This window comes from Armigeres subalbatus, chromosome 1, assembly GCF_024139115.2.
Source record: "Armigeres subalbatus isolate Guangzhou_Male chromosome 1, GZ_Asu_2, whole genome shotgun sequence".
Classification (NCBI taxonomy): Eukaryota; Metazoa; Arthropoda; class Insecta; order Diptera; family Culicidae; genus Armigeres; species Armigeres subalbatus.
This window is the reverse complement of record NC_085139.1, coordinates 292,801,495-292,819,489: the sequence shown is the minus strand read 5'-3', so window position 1 is coordinate 292,819,489 and position 17,995 is coordinate 292,801,495. Positions and strand designations below refer to the sequence as shown.

The following is a 17,995-nucleotide window of genomic DNA, read 5'->3' as shown; positions in this document are numbered from 1 at the left end:
TGCGTTATGGCACTACGTAACTTCATCTCGCGAAGGGGGAGGCCAAGAACCTTTTACAGCGATCGAGGTACAAATTTCATCGGGGCCAACCGAGAAATCAAAACAGCGGAGGGTACTGTCGATCATGAAGAAATAATGAAGGAGTTTGTGGATGCAGAAACCAGTTGGCATTTTCTTCCTCCTTCCTCGCCGCATATGGGCGGCAGTTGGGAGCGCCTCATCGGCTGCGTTAAAAAGAATTTGATGGCCATTCTCCGAACAAGAAACTTGACGGATGAAGTGCTGCGGAATCTGTTAACAGAAGTGGAGAACACCGTCAACTCCCGACCTCTGACACATGTTCCCGTGGAAGACGACTCAGCACCAGCTTTAACGCCCAACCACTTCTTGGTTGGGTCGTCTAATGGAGTGAAACCGCTGTGCACTATGGATGATAGTGGTACGGCGCTACGCCAATGCTGGCGATTATCTCAACTTCAGGCCAACCGGTTCTGGCAAAGATGGGTCAGCGACTATTTGCCTGAGATAACTCGCCGCACGAAGTGGTTTACGGACACCAAGCCGATAGAAAACGACGATGTGGTGATAATTATCGACCCTAGATCACCCCGGAACTGTTGGCCAAAAGGCCGAGTGATCTGCATTCATCCCGGGCGGGATGGCCAACCTAGATCAGCGACGGTGAGGACAACCTGCGGCATCTACGAGCGACCGGTAGCCAAGTTAGCCGTGCTAGACGTACGGCGCGTTTCGGATTAAGCTGGCATAGCGGCCATCGTACCTGGGGGGACACCTTATTTCAAGAAGCTCGGATGCGTCCCTCCCGTCCATCCCTTCTTCAAGAGGCTCGGAAGCGTCCTTTTAAGATGTGCCATGCTTGAAAGCCGCCGTGTAAAAAGTTCAGAAACCTACTTTCAAGAGGTTTAGAGGCCTTCTTTTACGAGGCTCGAAAACTTTCTTTCAAAAGGCTCCGAAGCCTCTATTCGAGAGGATCAGGATTCTTCTTTGAAAAGGCTTGGAAGGCTGCTTACATACGAAGCTCACAAGCCTTCTTTCAAAAGGCTCTGAAACCTTCAGAAGTCATCAAGGTCTTACAGGAAGCTTGTTTTCCACATATTTTATGAGTTATGCTTATTTTCATAGGAGTACCTCTCAAGAAAAAGGTTGAAAACTGCTGATATAAGAGATAAAAGAACAGACAACAATATAAAAAATTGGATAAGAACAAACTAATGGCACATGATATTGATCACTAATTACAAATAGCATAACTTGATCTCCTCATGATATTTTAGTGCAAAATATTGATATTGTCGTCTAATCTTTAATCTCTTATATCAATCATGTCCATATCTCATTTTGCTATCTTAACAACATTTGATATTATTAAGCTATTTTCGTCTACTCGGGGTACGTGTTCAAATGACTGTCAGTTTACCTAACTAAAAAACTGAATTCGTTGGTAGGGTCAAGGTTCGGGCTCAATCAGTGAATTCTAATGGCAGGTATGGTGGCAGTGAATGGTGAAAAAGAAGTTGTTTCCAATCCGGAGATGGCGAATTCAATTCTCGGCCCGATTACGTATGCTTTTAAAAGTGGGAAACCTTTTCGATTCTGAGGGCATAATGCGTCATTGTACATGCCACTTGTCACACAAGATACGTATTATAAGGGCGTACGAAAGGTATCATTTAATAACTGTAGAAATGTTAATTGAACGCTGAGTTAAAAAGCAGACCAAGTTTGGAATGTAGAGCCATTGAAGAAGAAGATCAAGAAATAAAATGGACATAGTCCATGCTGTAAACCCATAGGAATCATACGTCAATAACGGATCAGATGTTCAGCCTGGGAACGATCCTTGATAAACTCCGGGAGTACAGCTTGCAGCCATATGTGCATTGTTGATGTCAAAGCAGCGTACGACTTAATGAACGTGATGTGAAAAAACGTAACCAGTTTGAGCCCGTTCACAGATTACGTAACGCTGAAGAAGGAGAAAGGGGGTTAGACCTACGCACGTTACGCACCGTTACGGTTCATACAAATAAAATTAATTTTCTCTGCAAAAAGTGTTACGAGGTAAGGGGGTCTAAATTTGTTCAAATTTTAGTTACGTAATTTGTGAACGCCCCTTCAGGTCCCGCAACATGCAGACGGAAGCAGAATTTGCTTTGTATAAAACTTTGATTCTACAAGTGGCCCTTTACGGACATGAAAGTTGAATGATAAAAGAGGGAGACCGGAAGGCTTCAGAGGTTTTCGAGCAAAAGTGCTGCGTACAATACACGCCGCAAAACTAGATAAAATGTGTGTTGCGCAAACGCATGAATCACGAGTTATATCAAGTGTGTACAAAGAAGAAAATATTGTGGATCGTATAAAATACGGCAGACTAGTAGGCTGATTTCTTAGTGCGAATGTCGCATGGAAGAATAGCAAAAACAATATCTTTGCACGCAAAGAAATTTCCTGGACAGAACCGAAAGTGTGGTAAAGCGAGCGACTACCAGAGCTGTGGGACCACCAACGAGCTGGATACGACTTCATTACACTCTAAAAAATCATCACGTATTATTCACGTGAAAAATCACATAACTGATCTGTTTTGAGCAAACGATGATTGTTACGTCACGTTAGTAATGCTCACCTCACATAACTTTTACTAAAAATTTTGGTGAATATGACTGTGTATCCACGTGAACAATTTAAGTGAAATTTCACTCTTACGTGAAAAGTATAGTGGATGAGAACCACATTTGTTTTCAGGTAAATATGACGTAAAGATTTTTAAGCGTGTAGCATGAGACAACGGACAGACAAGGCACATAACACCCAGTGGACCAGAGGAGAATTTTTCGATTTCGAAAAGTTTCCTCCTTATAGGGGCTGGAAACGAATCTACACTCCCAAGCACATGCGGCAAGACGATTCACGTCACTAACCGCACGGCCACGATGCCCACAAACACCTAGTACACGACTTTAATACAACAAATGGGACACAATCTTTATTGACATGCAAGTTAAGACGCAACTTTGCTATAACGCTTCCCCCGTGGAAAGTTTAACAGCTTCATCGTAAGACTATAAAAGGCTCGAATAACGCGCACGTTCAAATTAATTTACACAGAATTTCTGAAAATACCAAAAATACACTCACAAATGATTTAGCATTTTAAATTATTTTCTGATTATGTAGGGGAACGGTGCGGCACTTCATCCCATAGCTCCTATTTCCATCCCATCAAAAACTAAGCAATGAAAAGGAATTTGGTTTGTTTCTTAGCACGCGTATTAGCAAAAAGAAGCGACGAGATTGGTGCTGTTTTTATTTGTTTTGCGATGAGATGAATATACAGCTATATATGTAGGCAAAGAATCAGAAGGAATAAATTTTGGTTGTTACGCCCTTTTCAAATATTGGTCTAGATATGTTCAGTGAGATGGAAAACGAAACAGTACCCCTATTTGGTTGATTAATTGGACTGTTCAATAACGCACGAGAAAAGCGCAATCAGTGCTAGGTGGATGAAGGGAGATTTTTCTTGATTTTTTAACGATGAAGAAATTACAAAAGTGCTTAAGACATGAATGTGTTCAACAGCGAAAACCGTTTTTAGAAAAGCCTAACCAGAATGAGTACGGACTTTCCGAAAGCAAAGCTCGGCCAATCAACCCCGGTATCTTCTAAGCAACGGAAGCGTTCTTTTAAGTTTTTTATCCCGGCCAGACCTCAGATGTTCTTGTCCTTGGAGGGGTGTTTAGGATCATCCTCAAGAACTTCTTTTGTACCCGTTAAAGTTTGAGGTGATGAGTCTGGGAGGCATACCGAATTCGATCACTGGGATGAAGTTTTGCAGGGACAATGACAACCGACGGTTGATCAAAGGGTACAATAGTTTCAACAAAACGTTACACATCGTCACTATGTTATAATTTATAACCTGTTGCCGAAAAATAAGCTTCCTGTCCAGGGTCAAGCCGAGATAATCAGCCAATCAGCCCCGCTGTCGGGCCATTGAAAGTAATTTTACAATCCTCATGCGGATCATGTAACACGTCAAAAAGATCGTGAAGGAGTTTTAGATTTTGAGTTGTTTTTAACACTGCTCATAAAAAGTCTCAGAGATATTTATATAGGAACAATCGGAATGACAAATGACTTTCAGTCGCGTAAGGTGCTGCAAATAATCTCAAAATAAGTTCTGCTTAATGGGACAGCTTAAATTTTACTTGTAACTGTTCCTACTTGCTCGAATTGAAAACTTTCAAGTCACTTCTAGTTGCATTGCTCATTGAACGTTTGTGGCACAACGACTGGGATATGATCAGAATATGAAACAAATGAACATGTTATCATATAGGGTAGAGAACTATTTGGGTAGCACCCCCTATTCCCGTCCACAACGTTCATTACTCGAGCGCATTAAAACCGAATTACTTGTTTTTTAGTACATGATTAGTTTCTGTCGAAACCTAGTAATGTACGAAAAATCAAACCATTTGGTTGGAACGCAGTCGAATTATTAACGTTGCGGACGGGAATACGGGGTGCTGCCCAAATGATCCCGCTCCCTATACGGCGTTAAGTCAAAACGGCCAGAGCAATGAATAATGACTTATTGAAACAAATAAATAGTTCAAACTAGGATGCCTGTGAAGATCTCTGCAAATGTGATGCGAGAAATTGAGACATCACTACTTCTAGCCCCGATCATTGGCTCATGAATAGTCAGTTGCTTTTCTATGAGTCGTGCCTTCCTCTTTAATTCAAATGTAGTAAAATACTAACACATTTCCATAAATCAATTCTGCAAGTACCGTTAGTGTTCAGAATGCTTTCTTTATCGAACGGAACGTATTTCTAAAGTTTCATGAAGGGGATTTGCCTTATCTAATATTCAGGAAATACCACGAACTGTTTGATTGGTTTATGATAAATGCATAACCATCTTACGACAGTATTGAATGGGAAATAATTGCCTATGGAAATGCATGACAATATACTTACTTCTAGATTTCTTGAAATAACGCGATAATTCTAAAATTATAAACATGAGCATTTTATCTCACATCATTATCTAAAATTATAAATTTAAAAACCGACACAATTGTTTTACAGCAGTCATAAATCATTAACCGCTTATCAAGCACTCTTTTCCTACGAATACATTTACCCACAATTTTCAATAAATAACCGTTCACAAATTAGCCAATCAATCAATAAAATTCTCGCAAAAATGAAAACAAAACTGGCAAACCATTAGGAGCGCCCTCAAAAAGACACCAGCCAAAACAAACCGTGTGTGCGCCTTCCAACCCAGGACACAAACCCCCACCACACTCGACCGAAATGTCAAATTTTCAAACGTCCCTCCTTTCCGGAACACTCGCGTCGTGGCGCTGCCGTCACGCGCCGCTCACTACTCCCGATTTGCAAATTGTACTCACCCCTCAGCCCGAACTCGTTTTCTCTCGCGTCTCACGACTCAGCCGCCCGCAGGACGTTCGTGCCGTTTCGCAGCCCGCAGCACCGCCAACCGGCAGCGTGAACGGGACGGATGGTCCCACGCGATGCAACGAACGTCGATGAGAAATGTGTGACGGACGACTATACGACGACGACGACGAACGGTGAGAAGAGTGTGTGCGTTCGTCCGAAGGGGAATGAAAAATTATTTCCACTTTTTTTGCCAATACCTAGCCACGGATGGGTCCGGTCCGGTCCGGGGGAGCACTTTTCCGGTTCCTCCTGGGGTCCAGCGGCGATGGGTCCGGGTCCGGAGGGGCACACGGCGCGATAAATGTCCGATTTGGGGCGAAGAAAATCTCCACCATACAGCAACAGAGTTCCGACCGACACGGAGTTTGACTTGTTTTGAACCGTTCTCTTCCACTACTAGTTGACAACTGACAGACAGACGACGACAAGGCAAACGGCAGCGCTGCTGCTGCTGCTGCTGGCTCTGGCTAGCTGCGTTTTCTTGTGGTCGTTTGTTGAAAGTCGAAAAGGGATCGGGGATTTGTGTGCGTGGAAACGGGACGGGGCATTTATTAGCGATTAGAAGATGCTGATGTTGTTGAGGGTTTTGAGGTGGAAAGAAAGAGATGGGCGACTTTGTTCACCCATACGTGAATACGAATCTCTGTTGGCAGAAAAGAAAGAGATGTACATCATGGAATCGAATTTCGTATCTTGCTGTTTTGTTTTAGCGCACTGTTGGAATACAGAATCGAAGAGTTGGCTTGATTTACTTTCTTTGTCTGACCACTTGGACATACGGTTGAAAAAGTGCGTCATCGCCATCACTGTGACAGTGTGGCCATGTTCATCGAATTCGTTCTAAAATCATTGATTGGACAAATTAGTACATAGGGCAATATGCCATTTTTGTCGTCGAATTCAAATTGATGCATTACTATATGTGGCATTACCCAAACTGAAATTTCGATATCGCTAATAACCGAGCGCGGTGTCATCATCATCAATAGACATTGACCGCTGTCATCATTGAAAAGTAGTATCGTACGGCCCTCCTTAGCCGTGCGGTAAGACGCGCGGCTACAAAGCAAGACCATGCTGAGGGTGGCTGGGTTCGATTCCCGGTGCCGGTCTAGGAAATTTTCGGGTTGGAAATTATCTCGACTTCCCTGGGCATAAAAGTATCATCGTGTTAGCCTCATGATATACGAATGCAAAAATGGTAACTTGGCTTAGAAACCTCGCAGTTAATAACTGTGGAAGTGCTCAATGAACACTAAGCTGCGAGGCGGCTCTGTCCCAGTGCGGGGATATAATGCCAATATGAAGAAGAAGAAGAAGAAGATGAAAAAAATTTGTGCCCACACGGTTAGATGACACCCATTAATGGGTACTGTGTTATTGTTGATATTATTCCCACCGTGGAAAATTCACCCATTTTCTTCAAAAAGCGCCACTACTCATTAAAATGGGTAGTGGCACTTTTTCAAGAAAATGGGTGAATTTTTCACGGTGGGAATAATATCAACAATAACACAGTACCCATTAATGGGTAAAGTCATCTAACCGTGCAGTACATCCTGGCTACGATGGGCTAAACAATAGCATGACAGTAGCCTGCTAATAACCGAACAGGTGGAAGGCAAGCAATTAATTTACCGACTTTGGACATGAGTAGGCCACCCGCACCACAATTTGTAGTTATTACTCCGAATTTGAAGTAAAGTAGGAAATTTTATCAACTGACAAGATTCGATTTTGATTAATCATATGAGTTAAATATTACTTCTGCATGAAGTTCCCATATCATTGTTATTTCCATTATTGGCATAATTAAGTATGCTGTTAATTATGCTATGAAAATCAAGATTCTGCAACGCATTCTAGAAAAAGATATTTTAGTTACCAGATAAAGATTGTCGCTTCGGTTCCCTTTGTTCTGCTGTCCGAAACATGTGTGGTACCTAACTGTCAAATCGTATATATTTTTAGGGGGAGGATAGGGGATCTAAATGTCAATGAAGGACATTTAGATCCCCTATCCTCGCCAGCAAAAGATGTTCCGGACAGCAACGACAGCGAGAATCTTTATCTGGCAACTAAAATATCTTTTATTCTAGACTAGCAAAATTAGATGATTGTTTACAATACCATAAAAATAAACACGAGAGTGTCCATTATAGGAATATTTTGAAGGGTCCAGGGAAGAAGAACGTCCCGAAACGGAACATAAAAATCAAATGAAGTGTCGACTATATATAGGGAAGCAATTTCCTATTATGGACCCCCAGGGTCAGTCTTTGAGTGATTTGAAACGGGCGTGTACATAACTGGTACCAAATAGTTTTTTTCGTGAAAAGTTCCTACTGTTGAGAAAACCCGCGTTAGATGTCTTTCGCCATACAAACTTCAGGTGGTTAACTCATGCTGGCTATTTTCACATATACGATAGCGCCTGGATGCTGGTAGCGGCGGCTAGGAAACCATCCACTGTATGATTCATTCGATAAGCATACCTCCACGTATATGAGTTATCTCGAGTTGTAGGCCCTTTTCCAGCATCCCAACCAATGGTTGGGGATGCTTTATAAATTTAGCCGCTTTAGTTCTCGCGCGATAACACCGCGCTCGCTCCGCATCGGTCCTCGGTTCACACTTAAAATAAATCGCCGAATTCGGTAAAATTTTACCGAAATCTCAACAGCAGAACTGTTCGGTAAATAATATAACTGATTTTCAGTGATTTTGACAGTTGAGCAATGGAAAAAATTACAAAAAATCTGTAAAATAAATTACCGAACAGTTCTGCTGTTGAGATTTCGGTAAAATTTACCGAATACGGTGAAATGAGGTAAGTGTGTTGCTTCGATGTATGCCCCGCCTTCTGGTCAGCCACGTGCTTTTTAAATCAAAATTGTATTTATTTATCTGCCAAGTTTTTTGACATGGTTCACTTCGATTCTCAATTACTTCAATATCTAAGTGATCAATTAGCGAAAAATAAGTAAAAATTCATAAATCCTATTCCCTATTAAAAATTCTCGAAAACACGCGGCACCAAACAAAATTAGTCAACATGTGATACCACCACGACAGGATATGTCTTTAACTTCTTTTTCAGTGCTAATCACTCACTCAGAACACCAAGCATCCTTGTCGCTTGCTTTCTCTTTCTCTTATGTATTCGAACGATCTACCATTATATCTGTTTCCGCTACACCCACGGAAGAAGTCGCTTTTCAACAAGCTTTTACGAGTTTGCGTTTCTTCTACACGGTTAATTTTAAATACCAAGAGTATTTGAATCTAGCCTAGGGATCCTATAATGAGAGATATGCGAAAGCGGCCATTGTAAGCCAATCGAGCATTGACAACTGTCAAAACGTGAGCCAAATGAACGTTGTTATTGTTGCAGATTGAGACGAGGTTGAGAGGTATTGAGATAGATTTTATGAAAAGTTTCATCGAATAAATAATTTGTTTTACTTTCGCGAGTAGGAGTTATCTAGTTTATGTATCGTGTTCCGCCTATTTGTATTGCACTTTTATTTCAGTGGTAATGCTTATTTAAACACTGTTTGTGGACAGACAAACATATTCCAAATTGTTATCAAATGCAAAGTCATATACAAGCTTCAACATTTTGCGCTGCGGCAAGTGCTGGAAGCGTTTGCTAACAAAAGTAACAGCGTTGCTAAATCGTCTGGAAAAGTATTTGCATATCTCTCATTATAGGATCCCTAATCTAGCCTTGTGACGATAATATATACTGCGTCTATCATGCATCCTACAGACAACAAGCTTATTTTTTAGGGACAAAGACGACCGGCGGTTGATCAAAAGGTACAGCAGTTTCAATAAAACGTTACGTAGTTACACTTTGTCAACCTGTTGCCGAAAAATAAGCTTGCTGTCGAGCCAAGGTAGTCAGCCTCGTTGGCCCATTCCACAGTCGTGCCATTGAGGATAATTTTGCAGTCCCCAGCCGGAACAAGCCTGGGGGATTTCGAGTGGAGGAAGATGATGGTCTGGTTCTTCGCCGCGTTCACTCAGATCTTCCGGCTGGTGAAATAATCTGTCAGGACATCCAGGCTTCGTTGGAGTTTTGCCACGAGCGCTCGTATGAATCGTCCCCTGTAGACGATTGAGGTGTCATCTGCTAACAGTGACAGAGTGTCGCCTTCTTGAGGTTCTGGCATGTCGAAGGTGAACAGCAGGGGCCCGATGATACTACCTTGCGGAATGTCCTTGCCGACAGATAGTTGCGGATGATTTTTACTAGGTACCTGGGAAGATTGTAGCGATGTAGTTTGTAGTTTGCCATGGCGGATGTGTGTGAGACATGCTTGTTCCGTCTGCGGACGTTGGTAACTCGGGTCATTTGGTGTACAGTTGATCGACCACGTCGGAAACCAAGCTGATCATCGCACAAGGTGTTATGTTGTTCAGCAGACTCGAGTAGACGGTGGTAAATTGCTTTTTCAAACAGCTTGGATAACCCTGAGAGAAGACTGATGGGACGATTGTTTTTTGGAGAGGAGGGATTCTTCCCAGGCTTCCTGATGGGAATGACTTTCGCAGACTTCCAGGACAATGGGAAGTAGCTGAGTAGCATATACTGATTGAAGATCAGTGAAAAGTACTTAAAGGATGGAGCACTCATGTGTTTGAGCTCGAGATTTAGGATGCTGTCGAAGCCTGGGGCTTTCATGTTTTTTGATGATTTGATATAGGCCGTCAATTCGCCAGCTGAGATCTCCAACTCATTCGAAAAGTCGTTTGGAGTCAGATGGATGTTGTTCGCAAGCTTGCTAACGGCTGCTTCATGTGGATGTGGTAACCCTATGCGAACGCTTGAGAACTCGCTCAGAGAAGCGAGAAAGCAGGAAGAGAGAAAAGGGAATTAAGTAGTTTTAGACATGTATCGAATAGGAGAAATATACTACGATCAGAAGTTAACTAACTACCCACTGAACAAGACGTGTTTACGCTTACTATATCTAGAAGACAAAGTCTACTCCCCTTTTTACTAGATACTTCAGTGGCGTACGAGGATAGATTTTTATAAGTAAAGTTTTTACAGTTGGTTTTAATTTTTGCGAGTGACTGCGTGCATTTTGTGAAAGTTTTATAGTGTTTTGGTAGGATTACCAAATATACCATTTGTTTCAAGAACACTCGGCGTAAGTATTCCTTTGTGAAGTGACAAAGAATTTTGCTTTCCACCCATTTTTCACGTTTGGACGGCCATTGTTCTGAGTTTTTCCTTTATGTGAAACTATTTGCGCCAGAACAATCGCTTCATTTTCTTTTGTGGTGATGAGAAGTTTTTCAAACGCCATTTTTACGGTTTGTGTAAAACATATAGAGAAAACCTTTTATAAACCATTGTGTTAAATAGAAGCCATTTTGTAAAAAAAAATTAAAACGTGGTTGGAATTTTGTCGACGATCATTTTCTTTTACACACACATTTTTGGTTTTCCACATTTTACAGCATTTATGCGAATTCCACGAATACTAAAAACACTTTTTCTCGGTGTGAACCGTTCGCCGAAGGAGGATCAGTGACCAAGAACGCGGATACAAAAAAAGGGAAAATCTGACGGAGGTGACAGTTGCGCTAACAGTAGTGTGAGTGTGGCATCAGAACCTAACATCGTTTTCACCACTACCGACAACCCGAGCATTGGAGCCAAACAGTCGGTGATTGTTTTGTGTCGGCGTCGAAATCAGCAAATTTTGGAAAGTGCATCGAAAAGTGCATCTGCGGAGGTCAACGAACTACCGAGTGTGAAGCCGTCGGTCAGCTGGTTTTATTGTGTGCCGGTGGTGAACAATATTGATTGGGTGCTGTTGGGTCGCAGAGCTGCTGCTGTTACGTGGATATTTTTTGATCGAGTGCAACGAAGGAAAGCTTTTGTTTATGGTGGATGCTGCTGTGAGGATTTTTTTTTTGAGAAGTGCTTCGACGGAGAAAACTTCGAGCGGATTTTGTTGCTGTGTGCTGTTTTGGTGACGATTTGGATTTGGATTTGGTGGAGTGCATTTGATCTTGGATCATCGAGTGCATTGTTTAAACAGGTACGTTGGTTTTGTTTTTGTTTCTACTCTTCAGCGAGATTTATTTTATTTATTTTGTGTTTTAATTGGGCCAATTTTCATTTTGATTTTTGTTGATTTTGTGCGTTTCTTTGGGAAGGATGACCTTGACGTCGATTGCCGATCCTTTCGTCCCTTACTCTATGCCATTCAGCCAATACCAAGAACAGCTGGAATGGATTTTTAAACATAATGAATTTCCGGAAGAACGTTATAAAACGTCATTCCTGGCAGTCTGTGGAAAAGAGATTTTCACAGAACTTAAAAGGCTATTCCCAGGAAAGAATTTCAATGATTTAACGTATAAACAAATGACTGATGAACTTAAGAAACGTTATGATAAGAACAATTCAGCAGTTATGCATAGTTACAAATTTCATACTGAAGGGCAAGGTAGAAACGAGTCATTAGAGGATTTGTAATTACAGTCAAGAATTTGGCTGAAAGATGCGATTTTGGAGAATTCAAAGATAGGCCGATTCGTGATATGCTTGTAATTGGAGTGAACGATGTTCAGTTACAGAAACGGTTATGTGATGAAGAGGATTTGTCTGCTGCTAAAGCAGAACGGTTGATTCTCAATTCGGAGATATCGGCTTGTAGGACGAAGCAATTGAAACACGACGATGACAGACGCGTTAGTTTAGTGGCCAGATTGGGTAACCGATCTGATGCTTCGCGGTCTAGGAGTAGATTCCGAAGCCGGAGCCGTAGTTTTGATAGAAATCGATCGTTTTTGTCCAGGAGTAGAAGCAATGGTAGATACCAAGGCAAAAGAGGCGCAAGCTCAGGTAAACCAGTTTACCTTTGTTCCTTTTGCAAGCGAACTGGACATACAAGGAAATTTTGCTACCGTTTGCATGGAAAAAGCCCGCGTAAGAACCAAGCCAGTGTTAAATTTCTTGATTCTCCAAAACCATCTTCCAGTACAAAAGATTCAGGACTGTTTAAGCGTTTAAAGAAAGATTTAGACTCAGATTCAGATTATTCTGATGGCATGCCTTGTCTCATGATCTCGTCAGTCAACAAGATCAGTGATCCCTGCTATGTGGAGGTTTTAATCAATCGAAAGCGTCTAACCATGGAGATTGATTGTGGATCAGCGGAGAGCGTTATTCCAGAAGAGCTGTATTTGAGAAATTTCAAAAGCTGTGAGCTGCAGCGATGCAACAAAAAACTTGTTGTTATTGACGGAAACAAATTGAATGTAGTTGGAAGAATTTGTGTTGATGTACAGCTCGCTGGGAACCGGAAACAGCTAACCATGGTTGTTTTACGGTGCAAGAACAATTTCATCCCTCTGGTTGGCCGTACATGGTTGGACGAATTTTATTTAGGATGGCGAAACACATTTAACAATCCTCCGTTGATGGTTGGGAACATTGACGTGACTGACGAGCAAACAGTTGTCGATGAAGTAATGAGTAAGTTTCCGACGATTTTCACCAAAGATTTTTCTAGTCCGATAGTTGGTTATAAGGGAGAGTTAATCTTGAAGGAAGATACACCCATTTTTAAAAAAGCCTATGAGGTTCCGTTGCGTTTGAGACAGCAAGTTGTTGATTATTTGGAAGATTTGGAAAAGCAAAAAGTTATCACACCAGTTGAAGCCAGCGAATGGGCTTCGCCGGTTATTGCCATTGTCAAAAAGGATAAAAATATTCGTTTGGTGATAGACTGCAAAGTATCTATCAATAAAGTTTTGCTTCCAAATACGTACCCTTTGCCTGTTACTCAGGATCTTTTGCTACACTTTCGGGTTCAAAATTTTCTGCTCTTTGGACTTGGAGGTGCTTATACTCAGCTACTTTTGACCGATCGTTCGAAGAGGTTCATGGTAATAAATACCATCAAGGGCCTCTATACATACAACAGACTCCCACAGGGAGCTTCGTCTAGCGCTGCAATTTTTCAAAAGGTCATGGACCAAGTACTTTGTGGTTTGGAGAACGTTACAGTTTATTTGGACGACGTGCTGATAGCGGGAGAAAACTTCAACGAGTGCAAGAAGAAACTTTTTTTGGTTTTAGAAAGGCTAACTAAAGCCAACATAAAGGTAAATCTAAAGAAATGCAAATTTTTTGTAACGCGTTTGCCTTATTTGGGGCATGTTTTAACGGACGAGGGATTGCTTCCCTGCCCTGATAAAGTTAAAACTATTCGTGAAGCGAAAGCTCCACGGAATGTTTCAGAACTAAAGGCGTTTTGGGACTTGTAACTTTTTATTCGAAGTTCATTCCAAATTTATCTTCTCGCATCAGCTGCCTTTACAACCTTTTGAAGAAAAACGTGACGTATTGTTGGACTGACAACTGTGAAAAAGCATTCAATGATTGTAAAGGATTTCTTTTAAACCCAAACCTTTTGGAATATTTTGACCCGTATAAGCCAGTTGTAGTAGTAACAGATGCCTGTAGCTATGGATTAGGAGGTGTAATTGCACATTTGGTTGAGGACGAGGAGAAACCTATATGCTTTACCTCTTTTTCTTTAAACAGTGCCCAGAAAAATTACCCTATATTGCATCTCGAGGCGTTAGCAGTTAGAGCACCGTAAAGAAATTTCATAAATTCCTTTACGGTATGCATTTTACTATCTACACCGATCACAAGCCTCTAATCGGAATTTTTGGAAAGGAGGGTAAGAATTCCATTTCGGTGACACGTTTGCAGAGGTACGTTATGGAGCTTTCCATTTATGACTACGATATTGTGTATCGGCCTTCATCCCGAATGGGTAATGCCGATTTTTGCAGTCGTTTTCCTTTATCAGAGGTGATTCCCAAAGATTGGGCACGGGAATATGTCAAAAATTTAAATTTTTCCAACGAATTTCCAATTGATTACAAAGAGGTGGCATTAAAGACTCTAAGCGATGAGTTCCTACAGACAATTTTGAAATATTTGAAGCAGGGTTGGCCTCAGAGATTGGAACGGCGTTTTGTTGACGTGTACTCACATTACCAGGAGCTTGAAGAGGTCGATGGATGCGTTTTGTTCCAGGATCGCGTGGTTATTCCTGAAAGTATGAAGCGAAAGGTACTCAAAATGCTTCATATGAACCACTCAGGAATCAGCAAAATCAAACAGCTAGCTCGGAGGACAGTTTATTGGTTCGGGTTGAACAAGGATGTTGAAGACTACGTAAAGACCTGTGCGATATGCCATCAAATGACAGCGATCAACCAAAAGGCTCCCTATTCCAAGTGGATTCCGACGACTAAACCCTTCAGCAGAATTCATGCTGATTTTTTTCATTTTGATAGAAAGGTTTTTTTTGTTGTGGTTGACAGCTTTACCAAGTGGATCGAGTTAAAGTACATGCGACATGGAACAGATAGCAAAAAGGTTTTGAAGGGTCTTCTAGAGATTTTTGCTCGATATGGAATGCCGGATGTTGCAGTTACGGATGGAGGACCACCATTCAACTCCGACAGTTTTGTAAGCTTTTTGAAAAATCAGGGGATTTTGGTCATGAAGAGTCCACCATACCATCCGGAGAGTAATGGACAAGCGGAGAGAACAGTTCGATTGGTAAAAGACGTTTTGAAAAAGTTTATGCTGGATTCTGAGATCGGGAGTTCGGATATTGAGGAACAAATTGCTTATTTTTTTTATCAAACTTTCGCAACATTTGCTTAGACAACAAAGGCCAATTTCCGCTAGAATGATTACTCTCTTATAAGCTCTTATATACCTTGATGGACCTAATTAATCCTAAGAATAATTTTAAAACCACTTGACTAACTCGCATGATGATTCTTATTTGGCTAATGCGCAAGTTAATAAAAGCCAGACGCATTAACTAAGATCAAGAATGGAGATCAGATTTTTTACAAAAACATTAACCCAACCGACATCAGAAGATGGTTGCCAGCCACATTTTTAAAACAGGTTTCTGATGCTACTTTCCAGATTTCTCTTGGGGGAAGGATAGTGTTGGCGCATAAGCGTCAGCTTAAGCTATCTTCTAACTCTCGCCGTAAAGGAACTTTAATGTTCCCACATGAGAGTTCAGCGACCCCGATGCATGATCCAGCACTCATTTTGTCGCCAGTAAGAAATCCAGAAGAAGCACCAGTTTCGTCATCTGTAGAAGCACCACTTTTGTCGTCGTCATCGAATGTTTTATCACCGATTTCGGTGAGACGTAGTAACGAATCAGGAACAAGAAGTAAAAGAAGACGGAATGAAGAAGAATCCGAATCCGACGACCAATCTACTCAAGATTTCGAATTTTATGGCTACCCAACCGATTCTTTCATTTTCTTTAGTGCAGAACCACAGAAAGTTTTACAACATGAAGAAGAATCAGATCCACTCCCAATGGTTCCGATTAGACGTTCTAAAAGAAGAAATAAGAAACGGAGGAAAAGTGAATTTGTCTATCTGTATTAGTAGAACCGAACATATTAGTGAATTTTAAATTGTACAAATGTAAATTTTAATTGTATAGCAGTTAAGCATGAATATTGTGCATTCGAGTAGTGAAATTATTACTAAATGGATTTAGTGTTGTAAATATTTTGAATTTAATTTGAACTAGTCTATAACTTAAGGATGGAGGAGTTGTGGCAACCCTATGCGATCGCTTGTGAACTCGCTCAGAGAAGCGAGAAAGCAGGAAGAGAGAAAAGGGAATTAAGTAGTTTTAGACATGTATCGAATAGGAGAAATATACTACGATCAGAAGTTAACTAACTACCCACTGAACAAGACGTGTTTACGCTTACTATATCTAGAAGACAAAGTCTACTCCCCTTTTTACTAGATACTTCAGTGGACTGATGATGTTCTGTCCAAGATTGTGTTAGCTGACGAAATGGCGACCTATTTCAGTTGCCTTCTCTGCAGGAGTTATCAAGCGATCCTTAGAGTCATTGTTGTCTAGTGGGATCGAAGGTGGAATGGGCCGGGGATTGGATTTTAGAATTTTGGTCAACTTCCAGAACGGCTTAGCACAGTCTGGGAGAGCGCGGATCATATTGGAAAAAAATCACTATTTCTGAGGTCCACCAATCTGGATTGGATAATTTGCACCGGGTCTTAAGCGCAGGCAGCCCAGTAAGCCTCGATGAAAGTGACGACTCCGACGGAGGTGTTGACTTCCACTCCAACGGCTTCGATGAATTTGTGGAAGCCTTCTTCCGGATTTCCAGGAAATCGGCTCGCTTTGGGCAGCCCTTTGTGGTGGACCGATGTTTGTCGCCACAGTTGACGCAGTTGGGATCGGCCACCTCCATCTTGACGCACTCGTCAGTTGGATGAGGTTCACCACGCTTGTTGCAGCGCGACTTCATGCGGCAGTTCCTGGTGCCGTGTCCGAAGTTGAAGCAGTTGGTGCACTGCGTGACGTCGCGATGCACGGGCCGATATCGCTCCCAGTCAACGACGGTGTAATTTATTACGCCAACCAGCTTTAGGTCCTTCCAGGTGGTGGAGCCGTGCTGCAGACGAAAAAGCTGGTCGCGATATCTTCTCGCCTTGTCGTGGCGAGCGATCTTGTGCATGGCTACTGGCTTCAGTCCGCAACTTTCAAGGTCTGTTTAGAGCTCTGCCTCCTTCATGTCGTGGAGCCCTCGCAGCAAAGCCTTGAGCGGCTTAGTGCCGGGGTGGTCATGAGTGTAGTACTCATACTTGTGGACCTCGAGGAACTCCACGACGGATTGATGATTTGTTTACTGGTATCACTTTCACGCCCTCACTGCAGAGCCGAAAAGTACATTTCAGCCCCTTAGCGATCAGCAGGCGAATTTTTGGGCGTAAATCTGGCGGATCGCCCTTCACAAACAAGGGCGGGCACTTCTCCTTCCGCTCCGGTTGCACCTGCGGCAGCTGCGATTGCTACTTTTTCCTCTTTTTTGACGGATTGCCGGCGTCATCAAGCGGCAACGGCGAGAACACGTTGCTCTGCAAAAGCTGCTTAGATGGGTTACCCGCGCCTTCAAGAGCAGTGCGTTTAGGCACTTTTCCCGCGACCAAATCGGCCATCGAGTCTCCCATGACGGGTCAGGGAAAAAATAACGCCAACGCGACGAAGCGAAAACGTAAACAGCGAACAAACGTGAAAAAACACTTGGAAAAAATGCGCAAGCAAAGAACACGTCCGTACGTGCTGCTGTCTCGAACTGGAATCTCGAGCCAAATGGGAAAGCAACTTTCAAGTAATCAATAAAATAAAACCTGTAGCCACGCCTGTACCCACGCTGTAGCCGGCCCTCCTTAGCCGTGCGGTAAGACGCACGGCTACAAAGCAAGACCATGCTGAGGGTGGCTGGGTTCGATTCCCGATGCCGGTCTAGGCAATTTTCGGATTGGAAATTGTCTCGACTTCCCTGGGCATAAAAGTATAATAGTGTTAGCCTAATGATATACGAATGCAAAAATGGTAACCTGGCTTAGAAACCTCGC

At 42.2% G+C, this 17,995-nt stretch overlaps 3 protein-coding genes across 4 annotated transcripts in view; 2 read left to right on the top strand and 1 right to left on the bottom strand.

Annotated features, from left to right (window-relative positions):
- The window catches only part of LOC134207727 (integrator complex subunit 6), a 48,908-nt gene extending 42,984 nt beyond the window's left edge, over positions 1-5,924 (bottom strand). The window contains exon 1 of one of the 2 annotated variants that reach the window (XM_062683574.1): positions 5,454-5,924. The gene's annotated coding sequence lies outside the window, so the exon portion shown is untranslated. The remainder of the gene's footprint in view (positions 1-5,453) is intronic. The other variant, XM_062683575.1, reaches the window with a different exon arrangement.
- Positions 5,925-10,355: 4,431 nt separating this feature from the next.
- LOC134215807 (post-GPI attachment to proteins factor 2-like) overlaps positions 10,356-17,995 on the top strand; it is a 405,279-nt gene continuing 397,639 nt past the window's right edge. Inside the window, exons 1-2 of the mRNA XM_062694921.1 lie at positions 10,356-10,667; positions 10,981-11,567. The gene's annotated coding sequence lies outside the window, so the exon portion shown is untranslated. The remainder of the gene's footprint in view (positions 10,668-10,980; positions 11,568-17,995) is intronic.
- Positions 12,219-15,809, top strand: LOC134215824 (uncharacterized). Its single transcript, XM_062694937.1, has 2 exons — positions 12,219-13,009; positions 15,500-15,809. Exons 1-2 carry the CDS (start codon positions 12,583-12,585, stop codon positions 15,532-15,534), a joined length of 462 nt encoding a protein of 153 aa, XP_062550921.1. The 5' UTR covers positions 12,219-12,582; the 3' UTR covers positions 15,535-15,809.

Excerpts from the sequence above, each read along its gene's own strand:
- LOC134215824 (XM_062694937.1), top strand. The coding sequence starts at position 12,583 with ATGCCTTGTCTCATGATCTCGTCAGTCAACAAGATCAGTGATCCCTGC. Across the intron at positions 13,010-15,499 it reads AGTTGTCGATGAAGTAATGA|ATTTCTCTTGGGGGAAGGAT; the intron begins GTAAGTTTCCGA and ends GCTACTTTCCAG.